We start from the raw sequence: 14970 nt of genomic DNA, 5'->3' as shown, positions 1-14970 counted from the left end.
CTGGCACCCTACAAAAGAGTTTTCTGTTTCCCTTCAGTTAGGAAGTTTAGACATGGAGTCAATTTCTGTCCATCTTACCAATAATAAAATTGCTCAATGTTTTGGCATTTTAAGGACTTTTGTTCCCTATTTCTCCAAATCTTAATCTTTAGTTTGGGCTCTCTTCCACATTCCCAGTACCAAGGCCAGTAAATGCTTTCTTTACTCTCCTATTTTCATGACTCCTGACGTAGACCTCTCTTGATAATTAATTTAATGCTGTTTCCTCCAAGCACAAGGCTGCCTTGATCAATATACTTTGAAGCCCATTCAAGTATTTCTATACTCAGTGTTTCCATAATTTTCTCATTCTCGCAATACAGTAATTATTGCAAGTTGGGAAACTCATTAATATAAGTTAGAAGTGAACTTTCATTATTTGGCTTGCTATCATTGCATCTTTTCTTATAGAAGGGATATGTTCAAAGTGGCCAAGAACCTCTCCTTAACTGGCTGATAGCTGCCCTGGATGGGGGCCCTCCTGTCATCAAAGGATCTTTCCATTCTATTCCTGGCCTACTACTTTCTCTAAAATAAAGGGCACCTACAGCTTGTCTGTCACAAAAGGGCAGGGGTATAATTCTCAATTATTCAAGAATGACTAAGGGGAGGGGAGAAAAACAGTATGGGCCACTGCTGAGGGGGCCCCTATCTAAGACTGCAAACTTCTGGGACAGAAGCACCTGAACCTCAAGTAGCTTGATTTTAAGAAGAGATTATACCTCATGCTCTCTTTGGACGTCCTATGCCACTCACCTACGAATGTGCATAATTTCAGTCAATAATTCATCAATCAGTAATTTCATCCAAAATGGCTTAAGGCTTGTCAAAGATATATTGATCTGGTTTTCAGCCCCTCCCTAATGCCTCAGGCACTGAAGATTAAGTAAATTGTGATCTTTCTACAGGATATTCAATCTTGAGGCTAGTTAGGCTGAAGACAAGGTATAAATACTGGATGAGGAAAAGGCAAGGAGCTAAACCCAAAGTCGGAGCATAAATAGAGTTCTAGGGATGTGAGAAGGTCAGATTTCTCAGCATTGGTGAAGAACCTTCCTCTCCTCTCCCTTGTGGCTGCAACTTCTTTTGCCAGGTGAATTATAGGGTAGCTTTGGGCCTTCTCTTAGCAGTGGGGTAATATCTGGGTGCATAGGTAAAAACAAAGAGCAGAAGAAATGTGCCATGTATTTTGTAAAGGGTTTCACATGGGAGAGATGAACGTGAACTCCAAGCTGTTGCTGCCCATGCTTGGTATCATTCAGTAACAATCTTTGTATATAAGAGATTAGAATTTAAAGAAATTATATATAAAGATTCAGATTTTGAAAGAAGTAAAAATCTTGGAATACTGGCATCACATAAGCCTAGAAATGGAAGACAGAGTGAGGAATGAGGGGAAGGGCGACTAGGCACTTAGGAAGCATTGACCACCAACATAACCTCCACTTTTCATTCTAACTTCACTCTCTCAACTACTTTGACCTCTATGTGAACAAAAAATTGGAATGAGTGGCCTTATCATTCATTCAATTATCCAAAGATATTGGACAGGAGCGTGAAGGGGCAAAGAGGTTTTTGTATATTGTAAAGGTGAGGTAAGACATTTGTATAAAAACTTTGTGAATGTTTTTTAAATGGGTTCCAGCAGAAAGAAGAGTCTTTGAAAACTTCATAAGTAGCAAAAGGTAACCACCATGAGACTATTTCTCTGTCTAGTTTCCCTTTGTTGGGCACTTTCATATTGTTTTCCCACAAGAAACTCAGAGCTGGACACCAAATGGGAACTGTTTAAGTACACATATGAAAAGAACTATACTGAGGTAGGTGATATCTCTTTTGTGACAGCCTTCTGGGTAATGGATGGGAATGTGCATACCTCAAAAATCTGAGTGAGGGTATAGTTCCTTGAACTCTGCCACAGTGAGACCTCCCACTTTAAGTATTAAGTCAATTTTTGGTAACCAATTGGAGAAATCACATTGATAGAATGAGATTTGGCCATAACATGGCTGCTACCATCAAGCTGAAAGACTTTAAAACCCTGACACATTCTCTTTACTTGAAATCACTTGAAGGGCTGAAGTCAGAAGAGTAACACCTATGACTATCATATGTGACTTCTAGTGCATATCCGTGTGGGAAAGCTATCCAACTTAGTTTACTTTTCTGCACAAGGAAGCCTTCAGAGAAAAGCTTGGAATGTGTGGATCTTGACTCAATAATAAGGAGAAACTGACTACCAAGTTGAGCTGTCCCTAAGTGGCTTAGGCTGCCATGGTATGTATTAAGTTGGCCAAGGACCTCAAAGGGAAAGACATGTCTTCAAAAAGATTTTAGAGAAGACTACCACTTAGGTATGGTTTGGATTAGATGACCCCTGAGGTCCCTCCTGGGTAAGGTTGCCAATTCCATATTTCAGAATTATATATGGCAAGGAAATAGAGACCACTTTAAGGTTACTAAACTTTGGCTTGCTGTTGAAGAGGCAATTTATGTTCCCAATGAGACATGCCCATGCTTTAAGAGTTTAGGGTCTAGACAATGAGATTGGGCACTCAGAACTCTAGGGCAAAGAGAGTTCGTGGCTATCCCTCTGTTAACATTACTGCCTATTGTTCTAAATTTTCTCATAGAAGGAGGATTCTTTTAGGAGAAATGTATGGGAGGAGAACCTGAAGTTCATTAATGAGCAGAACCTCCTGCATAAGGAGGGGAAGCTGACCTACTACCTAGGGATGAATGCTTATGGGGACATGATAAGTGTATGGTAAATTCATTAATTTAATAACCATTTATCAAACACCTACTATGTGCCAGGCACTGTGTTAAGAACTGGGGATACAAAAAGACAATAGATAGTCCCTGCCTTCCAAGAGTTTGCAGTCTAATGGGGGAGACAACATGCAAACAAATTTATACAAAGCAAGTTACATACAGAATATATAGGAAATAATTAAAAGAGGGAAAGCACTGGAATTAAGAGAGGTAAAGAAAGGCTTCCTGTAGAAGGTGGGACTTTAGTTGGGACTTAGAGGAAGGCAAGGAGGTCAGTAGTCAAGTTGGAATAGAGGAGGGAGCATTAGAGGCAAGAGAGACAATCTGAAAAAAAGTCTGGAGCTGAGAGATGGAGTGGCTAGTTCATAGAACAAACAGATGGCCATTGTTACTGGATCAAAGAACACCTCATAGGGAGTAGCATAACAGAAGCTTGGAAAGGAAGGAAGGGGCTAGGTTATGAAGATCTCTGAAGGCCAAAGGGAGCATATTGTATTTGTTCCTAGAGGCAATAGATACACACCAGAGTTTATTTAATAGAGGCTGATATGATCAGACCTGTACTTTAGAAAAATCACCTTAATAGGGGATGGATTGGCAGAGACCTGAGGCAGGCAGAGCCACCAGGAGGCTATGGCAATAGTCCAGGCATGAGGTGATGAGGGCCCATACCAGGGAAGTGGTAGTGTCAGTGGAAAGAAGGGGGCATATTTGAGAGATACTGCAGGGATAAAATCTTAACCCTTAGCAAATGTTTGGATATGGGAAGTGATAGATGTTGAGAAATGCAGGATGACTCCTAGGTGTAAGCCTGAAGGACTGAAAGGATAGTGTTTTCTGCTACAGTAATTGGAAATTTAGGAGGAGAGGAGGGTTTAGGGGGAAATGAAATGAGTTCTGTTTTGGACAGTTTGAGTTTTCGATGTCTAGTTCGAACTGTCTGAAAGGCAGTTGGAGATGGGAAATTGGAGGTCAGCAGAGTCACTGGAAGGACAGGAAAGATATATTTCAGAATCATCAGCATAGAAATTTTATTTAAATCCATGGGACCTGATGAGATCACCAATTGAAATAGTTTAGAGGGAAAAGAGGGCCCAGGACAGGGGGCTGAGAGATACATAGGGAAAGAGGGCTTGATCTGGAGAAGGATACAGCAAAGAAGATAGAGGCATGGCCAGATAGGTAGAGGAAAAACCAGGAGTGAATTGTGTTCCGAAAACCTAAAGAGAGGAGAATACTACAGAGGAGAGAGTGATCAACAGTGTCAAAGACTGCAGAGAAGTAAAGGTGAATGAAGATAAAGAAAAAGATATTGGATTTGGCAATGAAGAGATCATTAGTAATTTTGGAGAGAGCAGTTTGGGTAGTATAATAAATTGGGAAGCCAGACTGTAAGGGGTTAAGAAGAGAGGAGAGAAAGTGGAGGCACCTATTGAAGATAACTTTTTTGAGGAATTTTGGTAAGGACTGAAGAGAAATAAGATGATACTTAGCAGCAATGCAAGGATCAAGTGAAGATTTTTTAAGGATAGGAGAGACATAGGTATGTTTGTAGGCAGTCAGAAATGAGCCAGTAGGCAGGGAGAGATTGAAAAAATTCTAAGAGTGGGGATGACAGAGCCGGCAATATGTTGGAAGAGATCGGGTGGAATGGGATTATTTGAACAAGTAGAGGGGTTAGCCGTGGTAAGGAGTAAGGCCACTTGATTATATGAAACAAGGATCAAGCAGGAAAAAGCGGCAGAAGGCATCTCAGTGATAGGAGACGAGTATTTTTTTCTATAAAATATGAGGCAAGGTTCCCCAATGAGGTAATGGAGGGAAAGGGAACAATGAGAGGTTTGAGGAGAGATGAAAAGGTTTGGAGGAGCCACCGTGTAAAGTGGGATAGTGAGTTAATAAGGGATTGCCTAGCAGCAGTGAGTGCCCAGGGGAGGTTATACAACATAATTTATGGTGGACCCAGTTGGGATGGTTGTGTGATTTTCTCTACCTTCATTCAGCAGCAAATAGGAAGGAGGGAAAGGGATGAATGGCAGGAGTGATTCAAGCTGAGGCTTGACTGGGTGTAATCAGTGAAATGATGTCTCCAAAAGAGGAGGACAATGTGGAGTTGAATTGCTTCACCAAGGGTCCAGAAGAGGAGGAGAAGAGAGAGTAGTCAGTGCAAAGGAGATGATGTGGAAGAGAACTGAGAGGTGAAGGGATTGGAGGTCATGGTGAGAATAAACAACAGGGTTATATAAGGGAAAGCAGAGAAAGAGGTGAAAAGTCAATAGATTATGTTTGGATAAAAGGATTTCAGAATTCTTGAACATATTTGTTGGAGATGGCAAAACTGAGGCTATGACCATCTTTGTGTGTGGCTGATGTGGGATGGAGGAGCAACTCATGGAAGGTGAATAGGCTGAGGAAGTGGGAAGTTAAAGACTTTGAGGGAGCGTCAGTATGTACATTGGATTCCCCTTGTATGAGGGTAGGACTTGGGGAGGAGAGAACAACTGTAAGCCAGGCATCAAACCTATTGAGGAAGGAAGGAGAGTGACCTGGGGGTTGGGGTCTATAGACAACAGTTACCAGAATTTTGATTGGGTAGTAGATAAGATAACAGAAACCTCAAAGGAAGAGAGATTGCCAAGTGAAGGAGGAATGGGAATGGAGAATTAACAGTGGAGAGCAAAGAGTATTCTAACTCTCCCACCTCAACCAACGAGCCAAGGGGAATAAATGAAAGTGCAATCAGTACTGGAAAGTGTGGCCAGGGAAACTGTGTCATCAGAAACAATTACCTTTCTCTAAAAAAAGGAACACTGATTCTGTGTCCCACATAAGATAGCTTGCCATTCTTTCAGACTGGAGAGGAATTCAAGAAAATGCTGAACCCTTCCATATCACTGAGGGAAAGGAGAGATACTGCAGCCCAGTTTTTTTCAACTTACTCTGACATTCCCAGATCACTGGACTGGAGGGAGCATGGCTTTGTGACCCCTGTTGCAGACCAGGTGTTATCCCTCATTTTATGTTACTCTTTGGGGTTTGCATTTATCCTGCAAGAATTTGGGCAAGAAAATAGTGAGAATTTGAGTGACTGACCATTTGGGTGCAGGGTATTGGCCATGCCACCTTCACAGTAAATGAGCAAGCATGGAACATAAACCAAGGGAATCCTTCTTAGGTGACAGCAAAACCAGAACTCTTACAAGATCTTTCCTTGCCTCCCATGAATTCTCTTGTTCTTCCAACAAATATTGATCAGTCCTGTTAAGTTGAAAGTCTTGCACTAATTAAGCACTGTGGCAGTTTGAGTACAATGATCAATTAGTTGCTCTCTTATCTTTCAGGGGGACTGTAACTCCTGCTGGGCATACTCTGTAACTGGAGCTCTGGAAGGTCAGTTCTTCCGGAAAACAGTAAGACTTGTGCAACTGAGTACCCAGCAACTACTTGACTGTTCTGGTGCTGGCAACTGTACTGGGGGATATATCCTTGAAACCTATAGATATATTATACAAAATGGGGACATAACAACTGAGTCCTGCTACCCATATATGGAAAAGGTAAATGAAGAAACACTCTGCATTGACATCCTTGAGAGTGGGCTGGCCAATTTTGCCAAGACTGGGGAAAGGTAAACTCAGGTCCTCCGCCTTGCAGATAAGACCAAGGGGACCAAGTTACTCATGAAACCAATAAAAAGGTTTATGAAGGGAATACTTTCTATACTCAAGTATACTCCTATGGCATGTGACTGCAACAACAATAACAAAAAAAAAAAATACCTGAAGAGAATTTGACAAAGATTGTGTTGATGGCATTATTTTTTACAAAATCCATACAAGTTTGAAGTAAACTGATGAATAATTTAGGAAGTCCCTCTAATAAATAGCTTGTCTTATAATTTTGCTTTTCTAAGGAGACGACAACTAGGAACCCTTAAGCAGAGATTCCTGAAACCTAATATACAGGTTATGACAGCAGGATCATAATCGTCTATCTATAAAAATTTGACTCAACACTGAGGTTTCTCAGATTCCTAGTTAGTGTCTTCCCTTTCCAAACCTCTGCTGACTTCCTCCACTTGACTATCTTTTCCAGAAAAATTGGTATTGCTGTCAGAGATGTCTATGTCCGGTTCTTAGAATGAGAAATTATGTGATCCTTCCCAAGGGAGATGAAGAACTCTAATGAAGGCTGTGGCAACTGTGGGGCCAGTGACTGTAACAATACATGCAATGAGGGCCTTCTATCTTTATCGAAGAGGTTTGGGGTCAGCCAAATATGGTGTCAGTCAGATATGATGTCAAAAAAATAAATGCCCCAATGTGTCAGACTGAGCTTAATAATAATCACATTTACGTAGTGCCTACTATGTTCCAGGCTCTGTGCTAAGTGCTTTTTACAAATATTATCTTTCATTTGATTCTTGGAAAAACTCTGGGAGATAAATACTATTATCATTCTCATATTAGATGAGGGAACTGAGGCAAACAGGGGTTAAGTCACTTGCTCAAGGTCACACAGCTAGGAAGTGTCTGTTTGTGCTTGGGTCCTCCCAGGCCTGGTGCTCATTTCACTGAGTTACCTAACTCACCCAAAGAGCTTTTTTCTTGCATTCTCTAGGATTTCACATTGATCCATATTGCAATGAAAATGACTTGAACCATGTTGCTTGGATATAGAGAAGAAGAAGAAACTGAAAATATAGTGATTGAATCAGAAGGAGCATATGGATATGTAGTGAATGGATTTGAAGAAAATCAATATGGAGGGAAGAAATACTGGATTCTTAAACATAGGGAATGGATGATGGAATGTGACAAAGGTGTAAGATGTTCCTTGTGAAAGAGGGAGAGGCTATGTGGGCTCTTTTACTCAGTGGAGTTTGCCTAGATTTAACAACCTGGACCCTCATTTGGATTTTTCTTCTCAAGCCTGTCCATGTGAGGGAGAGTTTCATATCTCCTTGACAAAGCTGGCTTTTCTCCACTTGCTGTACTGATCAACAAGGAATTGATTCTCTCTGAGTCTTCATACTAAATTTCAGTTTCCTCTGCCATAGTTGCAGTTTAAATATTGAGCCAATTTCCTATCTTCCATGTGCCTCATGATTTCTTCAAATCCCAGTCTTTATATGGGCCCTTTGGATTCATTTTTATAGTCCCAAGAATGAAGATAGAGAATGAAAATAATCAACTTACAATACTAAAGTTGACTCCCTTTACAGTTATTTATGCACTCATCCAGCTCTGTTCCCTTTCAGTTTTGGTGTGACATGGGGCGACAGAGGCTACATGTATCTTGCGAAGGACAGAAACAACCACTGTGGTATTGCGACCCAGGCCACCTATCCCATTCTGTAACCCAATGGAGAGATCATTATCTGTAGTTGGAGCTTTGGGCTCACAGAAGGAGAAATTCTCTTCTATAAGCACTAAACAGTGACATGAGACTCCAACATCTAAGACCAAGTCTTGCCATCATAACAATGCACTTTCATAACTGCAGGATATTGGTTTGCCACAAATGTTGGACCCAGATGTTAGCTGGTTATGCTAAAATTCCATGTCATAAAGTGAATATTTTGAGGAGCACTGGGGATTTTCTTTTCTCTGTGCATTGACTGATAGATGTCTGGCAGATGAAAATTGAGAGTTCATCTTGGAGAGAGGGCATTACTGCTCTTCTTGAGATACCTTTAGGTTCATTATTTATCACAGTATCTCATCTATCCTTCAGGAAAAAGAGACAGTTTAAGAAGGATGCTTCTTCCCAAAAATATCCCCAGGACACAGAGTAAAATTTAACTCTATCACTGCTGGGAGCCAATAGGGGACCACAATATCCTCAGTATTTCTAAATGGAAGCCAGAAGATTAGCATCATTGAAATCTAGACAACTTATCAGTACTCCAATATAACCTTGTATCACCAAGACAAGAGTCCTACTCCATAAGTGGGAATAGCCCATATCCCACTACCAGTGACCTTCTCTATTTCATCCAGGCCCTTTCTATCTGCTAAAAGTTGCCCAGTTTCCTTTGTGTCTAGAATATTCCTTTTACCACTGATTGCACCTCAGTCTCTCTCACATAAATGTCATTTACCCTCCTCTCTGTCCTGTCATCTTTGTCTCTCTCATCACAACCATGAAACTGAACAATGGAACTTCTCTAACAATATCAAATTAAACAATACTAAGTCCTGCCCATAGTTGTTGTTTTTTTAGGTATTAGAAAGGCCCCAAATCTGTTTTTCCTTGCCTCTGGTAACAACAGATAACTCGTGAATTAATAGCTCAATGCCCTAAAATTTTCTCACTTGCATCAGATTTCCTCTGTGTATGCTTTAGATAATCTAGCTCTTTTTTCTGTCTTTGTTGTGTTCATTGTTGTATCTATTTCTTATTAAGATGAGAAGATGGACTCAGAATGCAGAATAAGAGCATACACTTTCTGAAACACCCAACATGGGAATTTGCTTTCCTTGACCATGCATACTTTCACAAAACTTTTCTTTGTTTCAAGTCTGGCAGGGGTGGGAAGCAGAGAAAGTTACTGGTTAAGGGGAAAAAGAGGAAAAAGAAAAGTTAAAGAAAAGAGACTCATTGAAGATTTTTTTTAATCCAGAGAATAGAATGAAAACCAGAAAGAATAACAGAAAAATAATTGATTATTTATTTAGAAATCAATCTATATGTCAGGTAGGTGCCAAGCCCTGGGAATTCAAACAGAAGCAAAAGATAGTCCCTGCCCTCAAGAAACGTACAATCAAATAGAGAAATGATATCATATACATATACACACACATATATACATTTATATGTATGTGTATATATACATGCACATGCCAACAAACTATAAACAGGATGATTAGAAAATTAGGAGAATTAGAGGGAAGGCATTAGAACTGAGGAGTTGGAAAAGGCTTGAAGTAAAAGATGAGATTTTAGTTGGGACTTAAAGAAAGTTGGGAGGTCAGTAGATGAAACTGAAAAGGAAGAGGTTCCAGGCATGGGGTACAGCCAGAGAAAATGTCAAGACTAGAGCCAAGAACTGGATTATTATGTTCTTGGAACAAAAAGAAGGCCAGTGTCACTAAATCAAAGAGTATATAATGGGGAGTAAGGTATCAGAAGGCTAGAAAGGAAGGAGGGGCCTAGGTTATGAAGGGCTTAAAATATCAAATAGAATTTTGCATTTGCTCTTGGAGGCAATGGGGATAGCTTTTTTTCTTCTTTGCCTATTCTAATACATCAATTTCTTTTTCTTCTCATTGCTGAAACAAATGTTTCCAGTACCATATTGAACAGCAGTGGTGATAATGGACATCCTTGTTTCACCCCCAATCTTATTGGAAATGCTTCTAGCTTATCCCCATTACATGTGATGCTTGCTAAAGGTTTTAGGTTGATGCTACTTATCATTTTAAGGAAGACTCCATTTATTCCTATGCTCTCTAGTGTTTTTAATAGGAATAGGTGTTGTATTTTGTCAAAAGCTTTTCTGAATCTGTTGAGATAATCATGTGGTTTCTGTTAGTTTTGTTGTTGATATGATCAATTATGCTGATAGTTTTCCTAATATTGAACCAGCTGGTATAAATCCTACCTGGTCATAGTGTATTATTTTCATGATAAGTTGCTGTAATCTCTTTGCTAATATTTTATTTAAAATTTTTGCATCTATATTCATTAGGAAAATTAGTCTATAATTTTCTTTCTCTGTTTTGACCTTCCTGGTTTAGGTATCAGCACCATATTTGTATTGTAAAAACAATTTGGTAAGACTCTATCTTCACCTATTTTCCCAGATAGTCTATGTAGTATTAGAATTAATTGTTCTTTAAATGTTTCATAGAATTTGCTTGTAAATCCATCTGGCCCTAGAGATTTTTTCCTAGGGAGTTCATTGATGGCTTGTTCAATTTCTTTTCATGAGATGGGGTTATTTAAGTATTTTACTTTCTCTTCTGTTAATCTGGACAATTTATATTTTTGTAAATATTCATCCATTTCACTAAGATCATCAAATTTATTGGCATACAGTTGGGCAAAATAGTTCCTAATTATTGTTTTACTTTCCTCTTCATTGGTGATGAATTCATCCTTCTCATTTTGATACTGGTAATTTGGTTTTCTTTTTTCTTTTTTTTAAATCAAATTAACCAGAGGTTTATCTAATTTTTGCTGTTTTTTTTCATAAAACCAGCTCTTAGTTTTATTTATTAGTTCAACAGTTCTCTTAATTTCAATTTTATTCATCTCACCTTTGATTTTCAGAATTTCTAATTTGGTATTTAATTGGGGATTTTTAACTTGTTCTTTTTCTATCTTTTTTAGTTGCATGCCCAATTCATTAATCTCCTCTTTCTTTATTTTATTCATGTAAGAATTTAGAGATATAAAATTTCCCCTAAGAACTGCATTCTATTTCACTGCATCTCATAAGTTTTGGTATGTTGTCTCATTATTGTCATTCTCTTGGATGAAGTTATTGATTGTTTCTATGATTTGTTGTTTGACCCACTCATTCTTTAGGATTATATTATTTAGTTTCCAATTAATTTTTAGTTTATCTTTCCATGGGCCTTTGTTACATGTAATTTTTATTGCATCATGATCTGAAAAGGATGCATTTAATATTTCTGCCTTTCTACATTCTATTGTGAGGTTTTTATGCCCTAGTACATGGTCAATTTTTGTATAGCTGCCATGTACCACTGAGAAAAAGGTATTTTCCTTTCTATTCCCATTCATTTTTCTCCAGAGGTCTTCCATATCTAACTTTTTAAAAATTCTATTTACCTCCTTAACTTCTTTCTTGTTCATTTTGTGGTTAGATTTATCTAGTTCAGAGAGGGAGAGGATGAGGTCTCCTACTAGGATAGTTTTGCTGTCTATTTCTTCCTGTAACTCACTTAACTTCTCTAAGAATGTGGATGCCTATACCACTTGGTGCCTATATGTTTAGTGATGATATTACTTCATTGTCTATGGTACCTTTTAGCAGGATGCAGCTTCTCTCCTTATCTCTTCTATTTAGATCTATTTTTGCTTTTGCTTTGTCTGAGATCAAGATTACTACCCCTGCTTTTTTTTTTTACTTTAGTTGAAGCATAATATATTCTGCTCCAGCCTTTTACCTTCATTTTGTGTGAATCTCTCTGCTTCAAAAATGTTTCTTGTAAACAACATACTAGAGGATTATGGTTTTTGATCCACTCTGCTATCTGCTTCCATTTGATGGGAGAGTTCATCCCACTCACATTCACAGTTTTGATTTCTAAGTGTGTCTTTCTCTCCATCCTATTTTCCCCCCTTTTATGCTTTTCTCTCTCCTTTCTCTCTTTCACTTCTCACCAGTGTTTTTCTTCTGATCACCCCCTCCCTTAATCTGCCCTCCCTTATATCCACCCCCTACCTTTTTTTTCTCTCTTACCCCTCCTACTTCCTATAGGGTAAGATAGATTTCTATACTTAAGTGAGTGTATATGTTATTCCTTCTTTGAACCAAATCAGATGAGAATAAGGTTCAAACAATGCTTGCCTCCCTCCCTTCTTTCCTTCTTCTGTGATAGGTCTTTGCACCATTTCATGTGATATAATTTACCCTTTTCTGTCTCCCTTCCTTCTCTCCCAATACAATCCTTTTTTTCACCCCTTAATTATTTTTTTTTATCACCACATCAAAGTCAACTCACACCCGCTCCCTCTGTCTTTGTATACCCCTTCTAAATGTCATAATAACTGTACAGTTCTCAAGAGTTACAAGTATCATCTTCCCATGTAGGGATGTAAACAGTTTACCCTTATCAAATAACATGTTGTTGTTGTTTTTTCCTGTTTACTTTCTATGCTTCTCTTGAGTCTTGTATTTGAAGATCAAATTTTCTGTTGAGCCCTCGTTTTTTCATCAGGAAGGTTTGGAAGTGTCCTATTTCATTGAATGTTAATCTCCTCTCCTGAAAGATTATGTTCAATTTTGTTGGGTAGTTGATCTTTGGTTGTAATCCAATCTCCTTTGCCTTCCAGAATATTGTATTCCAAGACCTCTAATCCTTTTATGTAGAAGCTGCTAGATCCTGGGTAATGCTGACTGTGGTTCTGTGATATTTAAATTGTTTCTTTCTGGCTGCTTGCAGTATTTTCTCCTTAACCTGATAATTCTGGAATTTGGCTACAATATTGCATGTTTTCCTTTTGGTATCTCTTTCAGGAGGTGATTGGTGGATTCTTTCAATAACTATTTTACCCTCTTGTTCAAGGACCTCAGGGTAGTTTTCCTTGATAATTTCATGAACAATGCTGTTTATGCTCTTTTTTTTTTTTTATATGGCTTTCAGGTAGACCAATAATTCTTAAATTATCTCTCCTGGATCTATTTTCCAGGTCAGTTGTTTTTCCAATGAGGTATTTTACATTTTCTTCTATTTTTTTCATTCTTTTGATTTTGTTTTACTGATTCTTGATGTCTCATAGAATCATTAGCTTCCACTTGCCCAATTTTAATTTTTAAGGAATTTTTTTCTTCAGTTACCTTTTGTACCTCCTTTTCTATTTGGCCAATCCTACTTTTTAAGGTGTTCTTCTCTTCAGTGCATTTTTGTATCTCCTTTTCCATTTGGCCAATTGTATTTTTTAAGGAGTTATTTTCTTCAGTCAATTTTTGTCCTTCCTTTCCCAAGCTGTTGACTCTCTCTTACATATCTCTCATTTCTTTTCCCAGTTTTTCTTCTACCTCTCTAATTTGACTTTTGAAATACTTCTTGAGCTCTTCCAAAAAGACTTTTTGGACTTGCATCCAATTTATATTCTCCTTTGAGGTTTCAGATGTAGGTGTATTGACAATGTTGTCCTCTTCTGAGTTTGTGTTTTGATTTTCCCTGTCACCATAGTAGCTCTCGATGGATAATATTCATTTTTGTTTTTTGCTCAACTTGTTCACACATTTCCTGGCTTTTAATGTTGAGTTCTCCCGCTGGAGCACAGGGGTCACTATCCCAATTTTCTTGTGCTGGGGGCCAGGGGCCTGGTCACGGGCTTTGTGTCCTGAGACCTCAGGTGTTGGCAGCTGGAGGCTGTAGGGGTCTGGTAGCTTACCTGGTGCTGAGCTGGGGTCCTAGTGGTAGTGTCTGGTATGTGCTGAGGCCAGGTGGGATTTTTCTGCATTTCCCCCAGGGCTACACTGAAGCACAGGCAAGTCTGATTACTAAAGCATGCCTGCTTATCCAGGGCTGTGCTGAAGTGAGGGGAGGTTCAGCTCCTGGAGGACACCCACCCACTTAGAGCTGCACTGAAGCATTGGGAGGTTCAGCTGCTGGAAGATGCCAGCCTAGGGCTGTGCGGAAGCACGAGGAGGTTTGGCTGCTGGAAAAAGACTGCCTACCTGGGATTGTGTTTTTGTGGAGATCCTCCAAGTTTCCCATGCTAAAAGACTGCTTCTCCCTGTCTTTCCACTGTCTCAGCTGTTCCAAGATTTTTCTGGGGCACCATTTTCTGTTTTTTCAAGAGGTCACAAAAGGAGAGTGATAGCAGCTTGCTACTTACTCTACCATTTTGGCTCTCAGAAGTCCAATTCTTACTTTTTAAGGAAGGAATAGGGAAGGAGGAAAAGTATGTGCCAGGCACTGTGTGAAGTACTTCGTAAATATTAGCTGATTCTCACAACAACCCTGTGAGGGAGGTGCTATATTTATCCCAGTTTTTTACAGTTGAGGAAACTAAGGCAGGTAGACATTAAATAACTTGACCAGGGTCAAAAATAAATTAAGTATCTGAGGCCATATTTGAATTCAGATTTTTCTGACTCCAGTCCCAGTGCTCTATCCAGTGTGCCACCAAGTCATCTTGGAGGAACAAGCCTTTATGAGGAATTCTCAAAACATCACACAGGAAAAGAAAGTGACTAATTTCAGGTGACCTGAGCCATTTCTCCAGGGTGTATCAAGCCCCTTAGATAGTATGAGAGAAGGGACCTTGAGATACTTGCTACTCTGTGCCAGATGGAACAAGGAAGGGCAACTTGTCAATCAGAACTATGTCCAAAAGCATTATCAGATAAGACTTCTTAGAAGGCAGATCCAAGAGATTTCTGGAGGTAGTCTTTTGCCTTTCTAAGATGGTGCCAATTTGTCATGGGTCTGACTTCTGGGAGGTGGG

General features: G+C 39.2%; 1 protein-coding gene across 1 annotated transcript; it reads left to right on the top strand.

Annotated features, from left to right (window-relative positions):
- Positions 1-1733: 1733 nt before the first annotated feature.
- Positions 1734-14242, top strand: LOC114047274 (cathepsin L2-like). Its single transcript, XM_027868050.1, has 6 exons — positions 1734-1859; positions 2673-2801; positions 5667-5816; positions 6156-6442; positions 13873-13891; positions 14072-14242. Exons 1-6 carry the CDS (start codon positions 1734-1736, stop codon positions 14240-14242), a joined length of 882 nt encoding a protein of 293 aa, XP_027723851.1.
- The last annotated feature ends 728 nt before the right edge of the window (positions 14243-14970 follow it).

Source organism: Vombatus ursinus, unplaced genomic scaffold (genome assembly GCF_900497805.2).
Source record: "Vombatus ursinus unplaced genomic scaffold, bare-nosed wombat genome assembly UNPS02014786.1, whole genome shotgun sequence".
Taxonomy (NCBI): Eukaryota; Metazoa; Chordata; class Mammalia; order Diprotodontia; family Vombatidae; genus Vombatus; species Vombatus ursinus.
Note: the sequence above shows the minus strand (reverse complement) of the source record. Positions and strands in the feature narration are given on the sequence as shown.

Excerpts from the sequence above, each read along its gene's own strand:
- LOC114047274 (XM_027868050.1), top strand. The coding sequence starts at position 1,734 with ATGAGACTATTTCTCTGTCTAGTTTCCCTTTGTTGGGCACTTTCATAT. Across the intron at positions 2,802-5,666 it reads CTTATGGGGACATGATAAGT|ACTGGAGAGGAATTCAAGAA; the intron begins GTATGGTAAATT and ends CCATTCTTTCAG. Across the intron at positions 5,817-6,155 it reads TGACCCCTGTTGCAGACCAG|GGGGACTGTAACTCCTGCTG; the intron begins GTGTTATCCCTC and ends CTTATCTTTCAG.